Source organism: Necator americanus, chromosome III (assembly GCF_031761385.1).
Source record: "Necator americanus strain Aroian chromosome III, whole genome shotgun sequence".
Taxonomy (NCBI): domain Eukaryota; kingdom Metazoa; phylum Nematoda; class Chromadorea; order Rhabditida; family Ancylostomatidae; genus Necator; species Necator americanus.
Window position 1 is genome coordinate 34,233,160 of NC_087373.1, and position 20,515 is coordinate 34,253,674.

Sequence of the window (20,515 nt, forward strand, 5' to 3'; positions counted from 1 at the left end):
CTTTTCTTTCAGTTGGCCAAAAAAAAAAACGTTAAAAAGTTAGCATGGGAGAGAAAAGTATTTTAAATGTACGTGCAGTTTAAAATAGGATTTCATCAATAGAACAATCAAAAAAAAAAACAAGAGAACATTTATCTTCAGAAATTCACTATGCTAGGTTTGTGAAGTTCCACATTAAGATCTCATTAATGGACAAGCTCAAAATTTGATTAAATTTATCTACATAGGTACATAAGACATAATTGGCACTAGTTTATCGATTAATATACATGTAAGAAAAACATATGGTATGAAAAGTATGCGAAGAAAATGTACAAATAAACGAAAAGGCAAGAACCAGAAAGAAAATGTTCTCAATATTTGCGTATGCGGAAATAATCATCAATCAATAATCATGAAACTCGCACAATTTAGGAAAAAATCAAATTGTTAACTTAGGTATCGTTCTGTACATAAGCAAGTTCTCCTAAGCACAAAAGAATTTGGAATAAACTTTTCTTGAACTATGAACCCACCCTGCACGTAAAGATAGAACTAGGCAAGTACAGGACCAAATGAGCAGTTACGAAACGTTCTAAACGGATATCTGGAAGAGAGGGAGAGAGAGAAGGAAACACTGAATAGTGATGTAACGAGCTTTGTCTACGATATCTTGACATCTAAACTATTTTAACAATTTATTTGCTCGATTAATCAGCAACTGGTCTGTTGCATTTTTATCAAAGAAAGATCCCGACAGGTCTAGAAAAGCGTCGTAAAATTGCGTACAAAATCATTACCGTATAAAATCTTTACCGCATGATTTCAAAAACTGTATACAATGTTTTTTCTGCCTTAACATACTGAGTACGCCAGAAGGTAGAAGTATTAGTCCTCATCTAAGAAACAATATTTGGAGAAAGAAAATCGCACGAAAAATGAATTCATCGTGTGGTTAATCAGACTAAAAGAAATGGTCCACATGATGTAATCTTCTCACATTTCCTAATCCTTTACGCAGAAAAAAAATGAAGCAAAAAAAAACGAAAAAAGAGAACGAGAATCAGAAATGCTAAAAATGTGACCCTCAGCTGAGCCTCATACCTATTTTGTTTCTACTACTGCTCGTTATGTACGAACACAGACCAATTTTTTGTTTGAAAAAGTTTTTTTTTGTTTGTTTGCATGAAATATACTATCTGAAAGAAAAGAGTAGGGAATTAGGCAGGAAATACGACCAGTACAACGAAATTCTATCGCAGCGATCTAGAAAATAAATATAGTACATATTTAGAAAAAATAAATAATATCTGCATAAAGTAATTGAATCGATTAAGTTAACAGAACAAGATTAAAATCCCCATTTGAAAACTATCAATACAAGAAAAAAAGGAAGAAAAATGAAAAAGAAGAGAAAAATGCGGGAAGAAGAAAGAAAAATGTACGAAAATCTGTGATCGAATATGTATAGACTAAAATATCCATGGAAGACCCGCTAGTGCTGTCATGAGCTACATCTCAAACAAACCATCCAACGTGAATATATAAAAATATATTCAATAACAATAATATGTAAACGTATTTTCCGTTAACATCGTAGGATCTTTTCATCAGAGCTGAATTGAATACATTACAGATTATCTATTCTTGAAAGCTAGTGAAAATCGACATTTATGTAAAAGTTTCCCATGATCGTTTTCAGCATAGACTAGTAACTCTATAGATGTGGTTTTACTGGGCACAAATAAGAAGCAAGGGAGATCAATAAATCGATAGTCACTCTAAGATGGCTATCATAATCGTAAAAAAAACGTGTGCAACCGCTTTTGCACCCAAGCCTTATTGAACGTGTAAAAAAAAGTAGAAAGACAAAAGAATCAATAAATGATAGTTTGTATAGTTCCCTTTGTGGTTTGATCCAGCTTACATGCGCTATTCGAAAATGCCTGAGGGAATAGTAAAGAGGAAAATGGCTGCGATGCGATCACCACTGAGAGTATATGAGATTTTTCAAAAATATAATCTTTCACAATTCGTTTCTGAGCACTTCAGTTTTTGATTTTGGTGAGGAAGTTCATTTGCTGCTTTTTTTTTTGCACAGATCATGTAAAGTACTCAATAGTGCCGCGAGCGACCTTCATACGCGTTCGATTTGGACAAAGCAGAGCACTGATAGAACGTATGGCAAGCAGAGAAAGTGAGCTCATTGCGACCGCCGATACGACCGCGGTCCTTCTGGTAAACATAAATGACGTCGACTATAAACAAGTTCACTTTGATACCTGAACAATCGCGTTTATTTCCATCGTATTCGATTCTGCCAGAATCGGAGAGTAGGTCACATTCAGCTGGTGACATGTCCAGACGTTTATTGTCAGTAATACGAACGGGTAATTCACTGAAATGGACTGCGTATCGGCTGCGTTACAAATTTTTTATGTTGAATAGACCCACCTCGAAATACGGAAGATATACATTAGATATATGGATTTTAGGTATGTGTTCGAATCGATCACTAATGCTGAACGACCTTAAACACAAAAACGTAAACAGTGTAGATTGAAGCCAGCATTCTACAAAATTGACGATAATAGATCTCCACAGAAATATGGGGTTAGGGGTGTAGATTAAGAGTACGATCGTGATCACACCCATTCCCCATTCATCATCCTGAAAAACGGCCTGGGAAATGACTTCTTTGCACGAATTTTCCCAGGAGACACCTAATAAGACCATCTCTGAATAATCGCCGGTTCCTTCAGCAGCCTATACACTGATTTTAATTAGATAGGCTCCTGGGAAACCTTATTGATTAGCATCAATGCTTGCAAATGCAGCGTGTGTACAGGAGTACCCCGTTATAAGGTGTCTCGTAGGAGGATTCGTACAGGAAAACTGTTTCCATGCAATTTTTTTAGGGCGGATAGAGGAAATTGAGTTTGGTCAAGTTCATACCCGATAAGCACACGCCTAACCCTACCTTTCCAACATTGTAGATTTCTGTCTTTATATTGTCTTTAAAAACACAGTACCTCTACTCTATCTACAATTGAGTCAAATTACTGATATAACAATTACGCAGCCTTTTGGTTCCAGCAACAACGAAAAAGCCACCAACTATGGGAAGAGGAGAAAGCAGAGGAAACAAAGAAAAAAAAGAAAACGTGTTGGAAGAGAAAGAAGAACGCAAAGATAGGAAAAGGCAAAATGTTACGAAATGAAATGTTGATGTAGAAATAAAACTTCAAACCTGCTAAATTATACACGTCACGAAGTTTCCACATTGAAGAGAATCCAATTAGAGATGAATTTCGAATAGTAAGACTTCCATAGATTCTTGTTACGTTGTACAACTTCCATAATTCCTCTTCCGGCGAAGATTGATCAATTGTTAGATCACCGACAAGAATTTGACAATTTCCGGGAATGTTTGATATAGTTGCTGCCTCACCAATCCTACATACTCGTGCTCCATCCTCATTAGGGTGTATTTCTGAAAAGTAGACAGTTGTGTGATAAGAAAAATTTTTTTGAGAACATCTATGGTAATTTAGCAAGTAGTCCCGAAAAAAGGAAAATACAAGTAGCCGTCAAAAAAAGAAAATAGGGGGCGTAAAAAATTAAAAGTCCAAACAGATGAGAACGAAATAAATTTTATGATGTCAAAATTAAATGCTCATAAGGACCTAGACTCACAAAGGTTTGTCGCTTTATACTATGTGGTTCGAGGATTTACATTAGTTTGAATTTTTGGAAAAATGACTACGCAAAAGTCGAGGACAACTGCCATCTAAGAAGATGTTTGTTTCCACCGAAATTTATCAAATTTAAATTATGAAGGCATCGCAAGGTTTCCAGCATCAGTTCTTCGGTAGTCTCTCAGTTGTTGTGGGTTGTTTGTTAGATTTTCAAAATTCTTATTTAACTACTATACTTTATACTTAAACCATTCAACGGAAACGTAGAAAATTTTAGGAACTTGGCTTTGCATTCAAGAAACCAACGTTCAATTTTTTCAAATTTCTTTTTCCTCTTCTTCCACAACAGTCATATTTTCCAATATTTAGCGTCGCCTGAATTCTCCATTTTCTTATTCTTATTTCTTATTTTCTTTCTTTCTTTTTCTTCTGACTTTTTCTAACTTCCACTCAAACTTCACCATTACCATAGTTATTTATAAATACACAGTTTTTATTGAACCAAACCAAATTCACTTTTGACAACTCACCTTCGCACACCTTTCCGTTGATTTGATCAACGAACCTTGATTCAAGAAGACCGTTAAGTTCAAAAACACTATAACATAGGTTCGGATTATTCGTAATTAAAATAGTTGCCGATACTACTTCCTGAAATGGAAAAAAGGTAGAATTTCTCCTTGTCAGCCGAAACAATGCGATTAGTACGGACCAAATTCAAGTGAATAATTTTTATGCATTATATATCCACAGACAACAATCTTATTCAAAATGTTCCGGGGTGTCATAATTGCAATTCTTAATCCGTAATAAAACCTCAATACGCCGCCATGATACGGTAACGCATGTAAACGAGAAAAAAAAACAAATTAAAGCCAGCGTATCACGATTTTAACGTGGTGCGGAACCTACAGCGAAAGCGTAGAGTTTGAGTACTAGATTGTGGATTACAGCGTGGCTCCGCTTGTCCTTCCCTCATTGTCGTAAAAAAAAAACAGCGTGGGAACCGCTTTGGTTCCTACGAGGTACGTTAGAACGCTCCTCTATGTACACGTTCTCGTCCTCTCAGCAGTCTATTCATTGGTTTTATTTGAACAGGCTGATGAGAAGACATCACTGATCCTCGACCGCTCGCACATGGTTGCGGCGCGTTGCAACAGAAATGAAATAGGCGGCGTCTTCTACGCCGTTTTTACGACGACTAGGAGAAGATGGGCGGAATCGTCCTGGGTTCGCTAGTAGCCGAACTCTGCACTTTTGTTCTGGGTCCCGCACCTCGTCAAAATCGCATTTAATTTTGCGAACGCGTGTCTACCTGTACAATGACTTCCGGAGATCAACCGATGTAGCAAGTCAGTGTTTTTATCCTAGCTTCTAATTTTATCCTCGATAAATTGGTCCCAGACCTGTTTGGTACCAATTTATCGATCACAGAAGAATGAAAGGCTTGGCTGGGGCTAGAGTGGTTTCGAGCTATTAACCTTTCGCTCACGGCCGAACCTCTTACCAACTGCACTACATCCACCTATAATAATAGTTATAGAAGTGTAAAAATCGCTATTTCGAACATGAAAATCGTCGTCAAAAGGTTGATTGTTACAACTGGAGGTAACAGTAATAGTTTAGCTCACAAATTACGGTTTCTTATGAAGCAATATGCGTATTTTCTCAAATTGGATTACAGTATGTGTATATCTTACCTACATAGCTTTTTCACGTCAGTTTTTGGGTCTCGAGATATTTTGCTAGCTATAATTTGCAGGCTTCACCATGTCATTCTTTTATCAAAGATGATATAGCGAAGTTTTCCAACAAACAACACAGGTATACATACGGATTTCCGATCTCATAAATTAGATTGAACAACCAAGAATTGTGAGCTTTTTCATATGTACATCGAAGTTATGGAGATCAAATTCCCTAGCGTTAATCACCACATTCCTCTTTCTACCAATTTTTCAAACAAAACCTTAACTTCAGCGCTGTGATCAATATTGTGTAAAAGTTGTATTTTTGAATTCAGACAGAATTTGATAAAAAGAGAGAATACCAAGGCAACAATACCTTCAACTTTGGCCAAGATAACGTTTTCAATGCAGTGTTATTTTCAATTCTAACGAATCGTTCGAGAGCGTTCGGCCCTGAAATATCACTACGATAATATCACTACAGAAACAATAAAGGAATATGAATGAGCTAAGTTGTACCGCATTAAAACCCACACATACGACCGTAATAAAATTCGACGGATTGCAAATTTCCCAGGAACTTGAGGTCATCGTAATCGGTATTCACAACTGCAACTTCACCGCTAACAAGATATACGTTGCCAAATTTTCTCTTTAGAATTTCTGCTGAAGGAACATTAGGACCAAATAGATATAGGTTCCCAATAATTGCAGTACAATTGTCCTCGACATCGTTTACGTTGGTGTTCGTTAAAGGTACATCTAATTCACAGCCTAAATGGAAAAAAATTGAAGCAGAATGTATGACCGGAAACTACAAAGCGACCCTCGTACTATTTTATAATCAAGATCAATCAAGACCTCATCAAGATATATTATTATATTATATTTAACTATTATAAGACAACATGTAAGAATATAACATGTAAGAAGTATAAGACACACCCACCGCAATTAGAGCGATTCCCGCGAATTCTTCTTTTGTCAGGGTAATACTGAAGGACATGTGAGCAGTTAGGATCCAACAGCGGGTTATTTTCTATTTGTACACTGGGATTGATAGTAAGAAGCGCACCGCCAGCCATCGTTTCAAGTTGAGAGTTGTTCACTATGATAAGATCATAACCTATAATGGAAATATTAGTCTTATCCCAGAATAAAAACTTGTTATCGGCACTTTGTTGCACCAAAAGTTTAACGTGAAACAAATTAAACTGTTCTCCTTTTCATGTGATTTGTTTTGTTGAGTACAATTAGTCCTTTAATGTTTCAAAGGCATCACCCCACGAATCGGGCGTAGTATGGATTTTTGTTGCTGTATACCGAGTCGTAGATTATGAATACAGGGGTGGTTCCGCCCAATTCTGTCTGCATCACTGTAAACAAAAATCCATTCGTGCAGCCCGATAAGCAATTCATTTCATTCAACGAATCGCAGGCGGAGGCGAGCCACAAGGGTGGTGCGTTGCAATAGGGGACGTCGTAAGGAAATGCATTCCGAATCTGTCTGTTTACTGTGATGCAGGCACAGATGAGCGTAACCATCCCTGTATTCATAATCTACGACCCGATATAGGTATACTCCAACGAAAATCCATACCACGCCTGATTCGTGGGGTGATGCCTTCAACCGGACCTCACCGAAATTGGCACCTCCTACATTCGTATGCTTCGGTTGTAGGTACCGTACCACAAAATTGACAATGTTAGGACCTCTGCACGAGTAGCTGGGTGTAGGGGTCTAATTTACGAATATTAAAGTTATCACGCCATAACAAACCCAGAAAACAAGTGTATTTTATTCCACTGTGACTTCATCCCCCTAATGATGCAATTTGCTACATGATAGAACGAGGGCAATCTCGTCATCGTATAACGTCCGCGATCCAAATAATATGGCTGAAATAAGCACCAGATGCTACCCTGCCGCACCGTTGCGGACACACTGCGGACTGCTCTAGTTCCACTACCCGTAATAAGTTGCATCGTTGTGGAGAAGGGATAACATGAGGTAGTTCGAATGTTCTTTTGTCTTGAAACCTCGGCATATTCTGTCTGTGTTTTGTTATAGTGTGCCTGCGATGTTTTTAGATGGAACCTTTATTTGCCTGACGTTTCGGCTTTTTCGCCGTCTTCAGAGACCTAAATAGAGGATGACTGGAGCAATGCTACGTTTATCCCGCCAAGTGACCTATAACCGCCTGATATTCTGTGTGTAGATCAAATCATCTATATCGTCGCTGGTGATCTACACGCAGTAATACTCATTCGCTGGTACACTGAGTGACAAGTGTGTGCAACCAGCTGCGCCACATCCAGTGGAGCAACACGTAAGACCATTTTCAATGTAGATGGGTTTCTGTTTCTCCACAACGGTTTACCGCCTCATATTGGCGTGGAGGTGACACTGGGCGTCGAACTGCGATGCACAGCGGAGGTTCGTCCTCCGGTAGGGTCTCCCAAGCTGAGAAGGAGTTCGACACATCCGACATTCCGACTTCTCGGAATCGGAAGCCTAGCTAAGAGTAAACCGCTGCTAAGATTCACCACCGTCTTGGCAAAATGTCGCAAGGTGGTTCCCTGATCCATATAGGTTGGGCGACGACCTGTGGTGAAAGCTAAGCTCGCCGTGGCATGGCTGCTTAGTTTGGGGAAAAGTCTTTTTGCCACTCCAGCATATTCACTGCCTCAATACCCTGCACACTGGGCCCTGCCGTCTCAGACGTCGGACGGTATGGTGACTGGTGAGAGGCGGTCAAATCTTAGGTTGCTCAGGACGTCATTGATTCTGGACCAAGGCGACACACGCACGACTGTCTCAGACTGTGTACTTACAAGGCGAGAACAGTCTCCACAGACGCTGACCTGCATGCCCTTCTCGGAGCTGCAGAGCGTATCAAATTTCACGTGATTGCTCTGCAGGAGACCAAGCGCAGAAGGAGCGACGTACGACAGATGAATGACGGTACACTCGTCATTCGTGGAGAGAAGGTTCCGTCGCAAAATGTAGGCGGTGTTGGTTTTGTTGTGCACCCATCTGTCGTCCATCTTGTCGATTCTCACGAGATCCTGTCACCTCGTCTGGCCATTCTTCGCCTCCGCCCTCTGCGCCAAAAATCCATCAGTATCATCAACTGCCACTCACCAACATCAGCAGCTTATGAATCCGAATTGGACGCGTTTTACGAGGAGCTGGAGGAAGTAGTCCGCAACGAGAAGTCCTTCTACAAATTCGTTGTAGGAGACTTCAACGCAAAACTAGGAAAGGCCACAGAAGAGGAATGCAGGATTGGAGGATTTGGACTAGGGGACCGGAATGAAAATGGCAATCGTCTCGCCGGGCTGTTGTCCGCCGCTCGCCTCTTTCATGGGAACTCTCTTTTCATGAAAAAAGATCATCGTCGGTGGACATGGGAATCGCCCAATCGACTCGCGCGGAGATCGACCACATAATCACCAACCGGAGGTGGTCTCTACTTGACGTCTCTGTAGTACCATCCTTTTGTAGTGGTTCTGATCACCGTCTCCTTCGTGCGAAAATACGACTCAGCCACACGATGGAAAATCTGCTATCGGCAACGAAGGAGAAAAGAAGTCGTCTACGACGATTGCGTACTCGAGGACTCCTTGTCCCAAGGTGACTGGCACATCGAGTAAGACCCAAACGTAGACTACGAGATGCTGCTCAGAGGATTACGAGCCTGTGCTGAACGTGCCTCGAAGCCGCGCACGGCAAACTTGGATCGAATTTCGAAGACCACCAAGGAACTGTTGGAAAGAAAAAGGGCTTTGAGGCTTGGTTCGAATGCACCGCACATTGAGCGATTAGTAGCACACACTAGCTGCAGAAAAGCGTTGCAGGAGGATCTTTTGAAGTACAGGCAGAAGAAGATTCTAGAAGCAGCACAAAGAAGAACGAGTCTAAAGAAGTGCCGCAGGGATCTCCGCGAATATAATATTCCGCCAGCAACCTTGTTGAGCGAAGACGGGACTCGCACGTCTTCTCGTCGTGAGATGGAAATCACTACGGAGAGGTTCTACTCGAACCTTTTCCGTTCATCAACTCCTGCGTCAAGCCCAGTCATCCCCACTGGCGAAGCTCCACCACGGATTCTCCCTTTGGAAGTACGAGTCGCTATCAAGAGCATGAAACCTGGCACAGCCCCCGGACCTGATTTTATATCAGCAGACTTTCTTCGGGCTGGTGGCCATCCGCTTCATGTAATCTTAGCAGTGCACATGACATCCTATCTTCAGAAAGAAAGGATCCCAGACCAGTGGAAGACCTCGCGAACCGTTCTTATCCATAAGAAAGGTGACCTTCGGAACTGCTGTCCGATATGCTTGCTGAGCGTGTTATACAACGTATTCACTAAGATCATCCTCAAACGCATATCTAGGACGCTGGATGAAGCCCAGTCTCAAGAACAAGCTGGATTCCGCCAGGGTTTCAGCTGCTTGGACCACATCCAGATCGTGTCGAGGGTCATAGAGGTTTGCCGGGAATACCGCCTGCCCCTTGTTCTAACCTTTGTCGACTATGAGAAAGCCTTTGACAGCGTAGAAACGAATGCAATACTGTCAGCGCTGGTCGATCAAGGCGTGGACGAGTCGTATGTGAGGACATTAGCCAATTGCTACGATCGATGCACGACTAGGATACAGCTTTTCCACCGCCCTCTCACCATATCCATTGGAAAGGAGGTACGACAAGGCGATACTATATCGCCAAAGCTGTTTACGACTGCATTGCAATGGATAATGAAATCACTTTCCTGGGAAGAAAGGGGCATACGTGTTGATGGGAGATTTCTCTCGAACCTTCGTTTCGCGGACGACATCGTTCTCTTTTCGAGCAGTACCAATGAAGCAGAAAGTATGCTCAATGAATTGAACGAAGCAGAGAAGAGAATAGGACTACGAATAAACAGAAAGAAGACACAGTTCATGAAGAACGCCTACTACGAGGGCGGAGGAGTACAACTTGAAGGCTCCCAAATCGTGGAAACTCCGTCATACGTATACCTTGGACGTTCAATGAACATGGAAAACGACTTGAAGGAAGAACTAAATAGAAGAATGAGAGCAGCATGGGCAGCATTCGCAGCCGTCAGGGAACGGACCAACTGACGGACCAAGATCTTCGTGCCCATCTGTTCGACTCGACAGTCCTTCCAGCGCTCTGTTACGCAGCGGAAACGTGGGCAGACACCGCGGCCACGTCTAGGAAGCTACTTACTACCCACAGAGCCCTTGAGAGATGTCTCCTGAAGTTTAACCGGCGCACACAACACCTAGCCGGTCTTCGTAGCTCCGACTTAAGAGGAATGTCCCGTCTTCGCGACCCAGCCGAATATGTATCGAAAGCGAAACATAAATGGGCCGGTCACATCATGAGAAGAATCGACGATAGATGGACTAAAAGAACGCTAGAGTGGATCCCAAAGGACGCTAAACGCCCCCGAGGGAGACCGCCAACGAGATGGGGTGACGTGTTCGCTACACAGATAGACCAGCTTAGAGCTCAGCTGGATACGGCTCAAGGACCTCTTCAACGTCACTCACGAAGCTTGAGAACATCTTGGATGACAATGGCGAGGAAACGAAACGAGTGGAAGAGATGGTGGGGCCCGCACGTCCAGTGAAGATGGGCCATCTAAGTATCTAAGTAAGTATGGGTTTCTGTTTTCACTACCCTGAACGATTACCGAAACACTGACTCAGGGTAGTGTGGCACTTGGCGGGATAATTGTAGCATTGCTCCAGTCATCTTCTATTTAGGCCTCTGAAGACGGCGAAAAAGCCGAAACGTCAGGCAAATAAAGGTTCCATCTAAAAGCCTCGCAGGCACACTATAACAAAACACGATAACATGAGGCTTTTCCACACATCTTCTTCTGAAATACCAGAGAGAATTGACCGTGTCTATTTGTGGGAAGATCCCAACATCGTCAATCTCATGACACTTCCACCTTTAATACCATAGATGGAGTCCGAGTATAGCAGCACTTCTCATTCTAATACATGGAGAATACATTACCGGTAATGTAACCAAAATATCACAGTAAGAATTTAAACACCAATGTCATGTTTCTACAAGAACTCGTGCAAATTTTTTCTAAAAAAAAAAACAAATCAGCACCGTCTCCTGAATTCCCACTTTTTGCGGTTTTTTTCCTCAAAACAAATCACAACTTCGAAGCTTGCATAAGAGGATAAAAAGAATCGGAGATTTCACAAACACACACGCTACAGTTTTTCGAATAATTGGGCTGGAAAGAAAAAAATGGAGCTTACCAAAACTATAGAGTTCTCGTGCAGAGAGGATTCCAAACAGAGAACCGAAGAAACTAAGGTTTTTGAAACCCGTGTTCACTATTTCAAGTGAACCGGCTATTATCTCCAAACCACTTAGTACCTCAAACAACTCCTCATGCGTTACATTCGAGGTTTCATCTAGAACTTAGACAATATTAATTGATAAAAAGCAGATTTGATTCTCGTGACAAAAAAAAGTAGAAAAAAAACAACACACCTATTCGGATTGGACCATCCACTCTATAACAATAATCTTTTCCAATGGGAAACTTGGAAATTGTCGAAGAATTGATGATATAGTCGCCAAATGTACACGACTGTCCTGATTTATCATCTATCGTCGGAACGGAGTAACCTTTTCGGATATAAGGAATTGAAAAAAGAAAACTTACAAAAATTCCCCTCAAAGAGTTTATAAGCTTCTCTTAAAATTTGAAGTCTTGAAATTTTCAAGAAGAAAAGTTCCGTTGATGTTGAATACAACTTACCATTCTCTGCATAAACTAGATGCGCAAAAAGTGCTAGTAAAGCCACAATTTGAGCTATGGTGGGATCAATACCCATTCCGAAGAACTCCAGAAATATCTCCACCTAAACGAAAAACTATTTCGTGTTTTTCAGTTCATTGAAATGCCTACAACTATAATACCCTCTATAAATCATAAGGAAAAAAGGAAAAAAACAGGGAAGACTGAGAACGCGATTCACACATTCCTTTTATTCCCTACTCTAGGTTTTTTTTTCAAATGCATTCATTTAGGCACTGGATTGAGTGAGTACTGAAATTTTTAAAGGATGTGCACCTTCTCCAAAGAATTTTCTGAATCTACAGTGAGTTTGTGCGTGAAGAAATACAGTGCTGAAATAAATAAAGAAATAAATACAGTGCTACCCTGCCCTGCCTGGACAATAACATAACAACAATACAATAATTATACACACACTTTAACAATATTACAGTACCCCGACGGTGAGTCTCACACACTCAGCTCTCAGCATGTTACATCGAGTCAAAACGAGCTGAAACCCAGTACAATTGCGTTGGCAGCTGCACTCAAAACACCCCGATGGATTTAGTGACTGAGATCGAAGTGGGACCCTTGCTTGGTACAATCGGACTACAGGGTATAATGTACACAGTGCATTTAGTGCAAATAATGAAAAAAAAAACCAATTAACATGAACTTACTTCCACTTTATATTTCAGGACTATTTTGTACTAATGATGCAGAGAAATGCGCGAGAAGTAGATCAAAGTTTCAACGCGTGACTAATTCGATATAAGTGATAGCCAGAGTCAAGACCAAAGTGTCAATTGAAACTAGTGCGAGAAATAGCGCCGCCCTCATTGCAGCCATAATAGCCAGTAAAAGCGTTGTAATTAAATCTTTCGCCCACAAAGAACATGAAACATTAGCAGAAAACTTTTTAAGAAATAAGTCCAATATAGTTTAGATATTAGTTAAAACTTTCTATACACCTATTTCCTAACATCCACTCGATAAATCAAATCAAAAAATCCTGGGCAACGATTTATGTTATGTGGAAAAAAATCAGTGTTACTGTCGTTCACAAAAAGTTAACCATTGCTACAAGTCCTTACCTTCTCTCCTCTGAGAAAAAAAATCATAAAAGCTATCAACAAAAAAGGCGCTTGAACAGTAAAAAAAAGCCCTTTTTACCTACATAGGAAGCACACCCTTTCTTTCCATTTGCTCTCAAGTCCTCAAGAAAACGCTGAACCAGTGAAAATGCGAGTAATATATCATGTAATTCAGTTTTCGTTTTTACAGCACAGCTATTACTTGTAGTTCTAGTAATATAATCAAACTTCCACATATAGTCGCGTCAAAAAAAAACTACTTAAATTCCGGCGCAGTTATCTAGGCGGCTGCGCTCAAGGTGTCGCGTGCAGCCAGCGGCCGTGATCGAGATGGGACCTTATTCACCTCTGCAGTTCGATTCCAACAAACAAAAGTTCCACCACGATATTAATCGCTAACTAAATCGCGCCACTTCGAGAGTAGCCACCTACGCAATCGCATCACGTGTCAGGTTGTTTTTTGATCCGACTATAGCTCCTACGCTATCATTCTATAAGTAGCAACTTATTATCAACTTCCAACACATTCTTGGCAAAATCTTCCTTTATAGGACACAAAACCACATTCACTGCAAGCAGGAAACAAAAGCTTCAAGGTTCCATTGAGCACAATAACTAATTGACATTGTACAATACTAAAGATTCATTTTTCTATGGAGAACTATTTTGCAACACTGTCATTTTCAGTCAAAATAAAGGAATCAGAAGAATTAATGGCTGAGGTAACAACAAACTCGCAGATATCTACGAAAAATACGCAGAAACAAATTTAATGATAGTTTTGAATGCAACAGAAAACAACAGCAGATAAAAATGAATAAAAACAGCGATCTAAAACAACGTGTAGCAAGATATATACGTTCTCTTCAACACATGCTATAATAAGTGCCGGTTTACAGTTCACCATACAGTGTAAACCCTCTAATCATCTTCATGCGATTTTCATAAATATGGATAAAATTACCAAAACGATCAAATAAGAGCAATAATTTGATAGTTTAATAAAGCCTAAAAAAGGGAATAAATTTGAGTATTAATGAACGGAAAAATAAAGTTCTTCGAGGTTTCTCACGTATTCTACCTTCCTAGATATTAATTCACACATACCTCGGCAATTTTGTTTATTTCCAGTTGTAAGGACCTCTGCTGATCTATTTATACGTTCACAATCATCGGAAGAAAGCGAAAGAGTAGGATTATTTCTAATATGGATAGGTGAATTGCTAAAATAGAAAATATAAACAGTAGCTATTCAACAGGTTTCGTAAGGGGACGAGTAGATAAGGTACACAAAACGACGTAGGCCAGTGCAAAGGTGAATACAAGAAAAAAAGTCGATAATTTTTACCTAAGTGTATGGTTTAGATTGTGCAGATATATGGATCTTAAATTTAGATTCGACCTCACGACCAGCGTTGTGCCATTCACTAAGAAGAAAAAACAGACGCACTTCAAATAGAAAAATATTGGAAAAACTTGATTTGTTGAAGATTTTCCAACCTGAGGGATTACATAACCGCTGCAATTTCCACAATGGCGAAAAACTAATGAGTGATGTATTCACTACTTCTAAGCTTCCATATATGGATGTTACGTTGTATAGTTTCCACAAATCAGTGATTTTCGTGGTATTGTCGAGTTTTAGTTGTCCGATAATAACTCTGCAGTTTGAGGGCAAATTGAAGGAAGTTGATTTATTTGTCAGCCGGCAGACGCTCGTTTCGTTGTAGTCCACTAAAATTTCTACATGTACTAGTAATATAAAATGTCGTGCAATTCGTACTTATTTTTTTCTTTATTAAAGGATAAAGTTTCTGGCGTTAATCAATCCGCTTGAGATGCGCCCCCTTCCTCAATTAGATCGTTTGGGTTTACGAAGTTTTAGTTGGCCTATACAATGACTTGCGGTGGCTAGCCGATGTGTCAAGTCAGTGCTTTTTATCCTCCCAGACAAGTCCGGTACCAATTTGTCGACCCCGGAGGGATGAAAGGCTTGGTGGGCACTAGGGCGGATTCGAACCTCCGATCGATTGTGCAGTAAGCGGAACCTCTAACCGCTACACTACACCCGCCCCTTTTCTTTATTACTAAGTAATAAATGAGTACGAATTGCACGAATTTTAATAAAAGAAATTCGTCCTCTAGAAAGTTAACGCAACATCATATACAAAATCAAAAATACACGAGGCACATAAAACAAATGAGAAACTTAATAAAATCAAAGTCTTTACAGAAAAAAAAGGATCAGAACAGAGAAAGAAACCCTAACTTTTCCAATTTAATCCCTATTATTGTGTTTGTCGCTGGAGCGAGTTTACGCTAATCAATACGACCGACTAAGAATAAAATCATCAAGTTGAAATCCTCAAAGGCGTCAGCACACACGCGCCGACGTTGTGCAAGGCAGCGTCGGCAGGACAATGAATAAGCAAGTATGTATATATAATACAAGAGGAGCGAAATTTACCGGTATATTACATGCTCCTTACTAAAGTTTGCAAACTCCAGTGATTCTACTCACAAGATGTGGGATTTTTGTGAGGTTTCATATATTGCACTACCATTACTGATAGGACTTAACAAACTACTTCGTACCTTTGCAAATTTCTCCTTCTACAGCACTGACGAATTCGGAATGCAAAAAACCGTCAAGTTCAGCCACCGTGTAACACAACTTCGGATTCGAAGAAATTTGTACAGTAGTCATAGAAACACCCTGCAACAACAGCGTTCAGTAGTAACTGTAACTTACTGAAGCAGCAAAATTTCTGCAGTGGTACCATAGGTGCAATTGGGAAGAATCGGACCCTCTCTATAATATGAAGGGGTCCAACTAATGGGGTACAGCTCAAGTGATGAGAATCGCTTCACCAACCATCCAAAAGTGAAGGGTTTACTTTCACCAACCTTCAAAAAGTGAAAAAGGTCGAAAGGTTGCCGCATCTATGCGTGGTAGGCGATACTAAGCTCACAGAGTTTCGCCAGCACCGGCTGTAGTAGCAAAAAGGCGAGCTTGCAGCTGTCCACAGATACCGTAACGAAAGAAGTCTGGACAAAAAGTTGCGCACAATGCGACCTTTCTGCTATTCCACGTTCAACTATCCAAAGATTGCTACTAAAGGTTGCATTACTTCCCTACCGGGTCGATGACGGCTCTCGGTTGCGCGCACGTCTTACCGGTGCTGGTAGAAATCTGCAATCACAACTGAACAACTCATCCATACCTGGAACTTTGTCCATCCTAGAGTTTCCAGCCTTGAGTTGTTTTCAATACGTATGAATTGCTCGACAAATTCTTCAGCTAAAGAAACCTAGCAATGCAACTATTGCTTATGACTTCATCATTCATTAATGTAAACAATAGACTTACCGTAGAGGTCATATATTGATGTTATGTTCATCAAACCGGACAAAAAACTCAAATCAGTAAACTCTGTGTTCAGTACTGCTAACTCTCCTGTGATATTTGTTGCTTTTCCAAATTTCGTAGCTAGAAGATCTGCACTAGGAGCACTTTTTCCACCATTTATTTCAAATTTTCCAAATATATAGTCACAATTGTCCTGTATAGAGTTGATGTTTGTAGTGGTTATAGGACCAGTGAGTTCACATCCTTCAAAAAAAAAGTTTATGAAAACTATTTCAGCAATGATAGGAGCAAGATTTGGAATAGCCCTTGAATCAACTCAGCTTAATCCATTAAAATACTAAACTTACCGCAGTTTACTCGATTTCGTCTTATCCTCCTCGCTGTAGCATACATTTCCAGGACGTGTGTACAGTTAACATCTAGCAACGGATTGTCTTCTATGCGAATTATGCCATCTGTGGACGTCACGAGAACTCCGCCAGCCATTGTTTCCAACTTCGAGTTTTTAATTATTACAATGGATTCAGCTGAAAAAGAAAGAACAAATTTCTTCCTTCTTCCTAGCGCCAGTATATCACGAAATTTACGTCGTAGAAATCTCCACGAAAAAATAGGTTTAAGGGTGCAGATCAGAAGTATGAACGCAACGACTCTTGATCCCCTTAAAGGCATCACCCCGAATCTGAGGTGGTATGGATTTGAGGTGGAGTATTCGCAAACGGGGTCGTAGATTATGGAGAGGTGGGTGATTCCGTCCATTTCTTGCTTATTGGCGTAAAAAGCGGGCAGGAAGATGCGGTGTGTGTACACGGCTGGCGCGCTCAAGTCGAACTCTTTGTAGAAATTAGCGCGCCGGAACGCTCGAAGCCGTATCTTCCTGGCCGTTTTTTACGGCAATTAGGAAGAAATGGACGGAATCACCTCCTCTCCTTAATCTACGATCCCGTATACGAATACTCCAACTGAAATCCGTACCAGCTCAGATTCGTGGGGTGATGCCTTTAATGGCCTGAAAAATGGGAAGAGAAACGGCTTTAGCAGTCGAATTTTCCAACGCGGCACCGAGTAACGTGCCACTTTAGTTAGCGCAGAAATACGCGCTGCTACAATCAACATGTTAACACTCTCTCCCCTAGTGGGAAAATTCAATCGCCAAAGCCATTTCCCATGCCGTTTTTTCAGAACAATTAGGGAAAATTGAGTGTCATTGGGCTCATATTCGTGATCTGCACCACTTGCTCTGTCCTTTCGTGCGGAGATCCTAGCATCGTCAATTTCTTATGCAGCCTCTACGATTTTTGTATCAGATCCAATTATTCGTGAGGGATTAGACGTCCTGAAAAGCGCGAAGCATCTTATTGCGCTCCCTCATCAGTGCATGGTAGTTTTAGTAATTCTAGTCAGTATTTGGAACTAAAGTTGGCCCTCTTATCGCACGTAATATGTACTCGTTCTTTCACACATTAGAACGACGACAAGCTTAACTACATCACTCTGAACCTTCATCAATGAGGGTATCAATTTTATGATATATGAAATAAAGAAATAAATGTGCATATGACCTAGAGTTCACCCTCTAATCAACAAATAATAACTGCATAGACCAAGACCCGGTAGAAAAAGAAAACGAGAACCAATAGCTACATCTCATAGATTAAAATCAAGTGAAATCTATCATAATAAGTAAAAAGAATCAAACCTTTTCAAGATTTCAATGGAGAAAAATCAATGCCAACTCTCTAAATAAACTTTGTGATGAAATGCACTTGAATTTTACTTAGTATTATTGTTAGGTAATGTCAAGCCTACTGCACAAAGTAGACAATTATTTTATTTCGTGAGAGAGAAGAAGATTTGGAAAAACTTCTCAAATGTGAAACACTGCTATTTCTCATTCGTTAAGTTCAAAGTTCACATATAACAAACCTCCAACAAATTCCCCCATTACTTTGAACAATGGTCCAAAAAAGCTCAGATTTTGGAAAGCAGTGTTGACGATTTCCAGCTTGCCCGTTAATACTCCTAGATATTTGAAAATATCAGTCAATTCTTCATGAGTAACATCGGTGGTTTCATCTGAAAGAAAGAAAAAACTTGCTCAGAAATAGAGCAATCAGAGACTGGAAATAGTGACTGCACAAAATTCTACATTACCACGGAGACGGTTGACATTTTTGTAATAAGACCACATACAAACATGATAGATTACTTTAATAGGAACTTTTCGTTCGCATGAAGCGTGGTGCAGCTGTGTAAGTGACTGCGCTCGAAACGCTACGGCGGAGCGCAGCAGTTAGAATTTATTGAGGACCTTTATTGACACCACTCCTCGCTGTAGATTGCGATGGTCCCGCCTCGATTCCAACTGCTTTCATCAAAACACCGCTTTGAGCGCAACCGCTCAATTGCACCGTGCTTCATATCGTTTTGACCCTACTGTACGCAACCATAATAGGTCAGCACTCAAACGACGTTTTATGGTTGTCGTTAGAAGGAAGCGTATGTACCAGTGCCTATGTTTACATGATAGATATTTTTAATTTTGTTTCCTCAAACAACATGCGACTTACAAATTGAATGAATGAGATAGGAGCATCCCAAGAGTGACCAGCGAAAATCACAAAAAAGTATCTAACTTCCAAAGTCACAAGTTTTGTCTGGACCCATTTCCCAGAATGTTTCATAGTTGGAGTGAAGTCTAGAAAGTTCTTAATAGTTGATTCTCACCCAATCGAATAGAACCAGTAACCGACCAGCACAGAGTCGGTTCGACTGGAAACTTTGACTTCGTCGTTGAGTTCACAATACGTGCTTCAAATTTGCAATCTTCCTCTGCAATTTGCGAATGTAGCAGTTGGAATATGACACAATTCACCGATAAGTCCAACTAATGTTCTTACTGCTAATCGCATAAGTGACAGCGATAACATCTAGGAACCAAAACCAATCAATAGTCATAGGTAAGTAGTAACTAAGATAAATAGTACATCAAGAGCAAGCCCTGGAATAACAGAGGAGTTCAGACATTTTAATGACTTTAGTGGAAAATAAACGAAACAGAAATAGATGTGGTCTCCTACACAGTGGAGGAGATGTTTCTTAAAAGCAGCGTATCACAAAATTAACGAGGTGTGGAAACATCAGAATAAACGTGCAGTTCGGCAGAGTCGAAAGCAACGTCCCAAACTCCCAAACAATCCCAAACGGACTTTCAGATATCCGACTACGTTCTGACGAGGGATGTTCCTCGTCAGAACGTAGTCGAGCTGAAGTTTGAGAGCGTTTGCGCTGCTCTTTAAGCGTTAAAAGGGTTGAACCCTGCCACGGTAGCTGATGGCGCCGATGATTCCTCTTAAACGTGGCAGCGATGATGAGTTCCATCTGTTCACATAAGTGAATCTGACGGTCACAGTTGTCCGACATGCGCTCTGCTGGATAATACCATTTTCCTAGCACATTGGATTGCTGTTCGAGTCCCATCCTCGCATTTGCGTCTATTCCGACAGTGACCAGCTGCTGGCTGGGTATTTTACACACCAACGCATTGATGTCATCGTAGAAGGGGTCCTTATTGTAGTCCTCAGCGGTTTCCATAGATGCGTGGGCACTTACTATCCAGAGTTTACGTCCAGTGCGCAGTCGTACGAAGGCGCATCTAGACGACGTTGAGCCAAATTTCTCCACCAGGTTGTTGTAATCGTTCCTCACAGCTATAGCGCAGCCACCTACTTCCTTCTCATCAGCATCGCTGCAGTATATGGTGTAATCTTCGATACTGATGACGGGCCGACCTCTCATGCTTTTCCTCCAGTGCAGCAAACGGCACAAAGAGATATCGCAGAAGCCTAGACAGAGCGGT

The 20,515-nt window shown here is 40.7% G+C and overlaps 7 protein-coding genes across 14 annotated transcripts; 3 read left to right on the plus strand and 4 right to left on the minus strand.

Moving 5' to 3' along the window:
• Nucleotides 1-434: 434 nt before the first annotated feature.
• RB195_011868 (uncharacterized protein) lies at nt 435-7,857 on the minus strand (the record flags this gene model as incomplete). 2 transcript variants are annotated; one of them, XM_064193463.1, is made up of 10 exons in its annotated part: nt 435-466; nt 2,262-2,377; nt 2,434-2,509; nt 3,230-3,472; nt 4,208-4,328; nt 5,742-5,818; nt 5,900-6,139; nt 6,315-6,491; nt 7,508-7,556; nt 7,747-7,857. In XM_064193463.1, 10 exons carry the CDS (start codon nt 7,855-7,857, stop codon nt 435-437), a joined length of 1,242 nt encoding a protein of 413 aa, XP_064051046.1. The 2 variants fall into 2 exon arrangements, with proteins under 2 accessions (XP_064051046.1, XP_064051047.1); XM_064193464.1 differs by lacking the exons at nt 435-466; nt 7,508-7,556 and adding an exon at nt 7,007-7,106 and having other exon boundaries at nt 2,095-2,377.
• Nucleotides 7,858-8,320: 463 nt separating this feature from the next.
• Nucleotides 8,321-8,818, plus strand: RB195_011869 (uncharacterized protein; the record flags this gene model as incomplete). Its single annotated transcript, XM_064193465.1, has 1 exon — nt 8,321-8,818. The coding sequence occupies one exon, from the start codon at nt 8,321-8,323 to the stop codon at nt 8,816-8,818; it is 498 nt and encodes a 165-aa protein (XP_064051048.1).
• A 225-nt stretch (nt 8,819-9,043) lies between these two features.
• Nucleotides 9,044-10,495, plus strand: RB195_011870 (uncharacterized protein; the record flags this gene model as incomplete). The annotated part of the gene is made up of 1 exon (XM_064193466.1): nt 9,044-10,495. One exon carries the CDS (start codon nt 9,044-9,046, stop codon nt 10,493-10,495), a length of 1,452 nt encoding a protein of 483 aa, XP_064051049.1.
• Nucleotides 10,496-10,692: 197 nt separating this feature from the next.
• RB195_011871 (uncharacterized protein) lies at nt 10,693-11,010 on the plus strand (the record flags this gene model as incomplete). The annotated part of the gene is made up of 1 exon (XM_064193467.1): nt 10,693-11,010. One exon carries the CDS (start codon nt 10,693-10,695, stop codon nt 11,008-11,010), a length of 318 nt encoding a protein of 105 aa, XP_064051050.1.
• A 187-nt stretch (nt 11,011-11,197) lies between these two features.
• RB195_011872 (uncharacterized protein) lies at nt 11,198-19,614 on the minus strand (the record flags this gene model as incomplete). 7 transcript variants are annotated; one of them, XM_064193471.1, is made up of 15 exons in its annotated part: nt 11,198-11,262; nt 11,663-11,821; nt 11,901-12,005; nt 12,172-12,274; nt 14,251-14,294; nt 14,394-14,509; nt 14,635-14,713; nt 14,787-15,020; nt 15,882-16,002; nt 16,511-16,587; nt 16,657-16,899; nt 17,004-17,183; nt 18,583-18,732; nt 19,384-19,488; nt 19,557-19,614. In XM_064193471.1, 15 exons carry the CDS (start codon nt 19,612-19,614, stop codon nt 11,198-11,200), a joined length of 1,839 nt encoding a protein of 612 aa, XP_064051051.1. The 7 variants fall into 7 exon arrangements, with proteins under 7 accessions (XP_064051051.1, XP_064051052.1, XP_013294535.2 ...); XM_064193472.1 differs by lacking the exons at nt 18,583-18,732; nt 19,384-19,488; nt 19,557-19,614 and adding an exon at nt 17,244-17,328; XM_013439081.2 differs by lacking the exons at nt 11,901-12,005; nt 18,583-18,732; nt 19,384-19,488; nt 19,557-19,614 and adding an exon at nt 17,244-17,328.
• Nucleotides 19,615-19,755: 141 nt separating this feature from the next.
• RB195_011873 (uncharacterized protein) lies at nt 19,756-20,454 on the minus strand (the record flags this gene model as incomplete). Its single annotated transcript, XM_064193474.1, has 1 exon — nt 19,756-20,454. One exon carries the CDS (start codon nt 20,452-20,454, stop codon nt 19,756-19,758), a length of 699 nt encoding a protein of 232 aa, XP_064051057.1.
• Nucleotides 19,952-20,454, minus strand: RB195_011874 (uncharacterized protein; the record flags this gene model as incomplete). The annotated part of the gene is made up of 2 exons (XM_064193475.1): nt 19,952-20,007; nt 20,061-20,454. The coding sequence occupies 2 exons, from the start codon at nt 20,452-20,454 to the stop codon at nt 19,952-19,954; spliced, it is 450 nt and encodes a 149-aa protein (XP_064051058.1).
• Nucleotides 20,455-20,515: the final 61 nt, after the last annotated feature.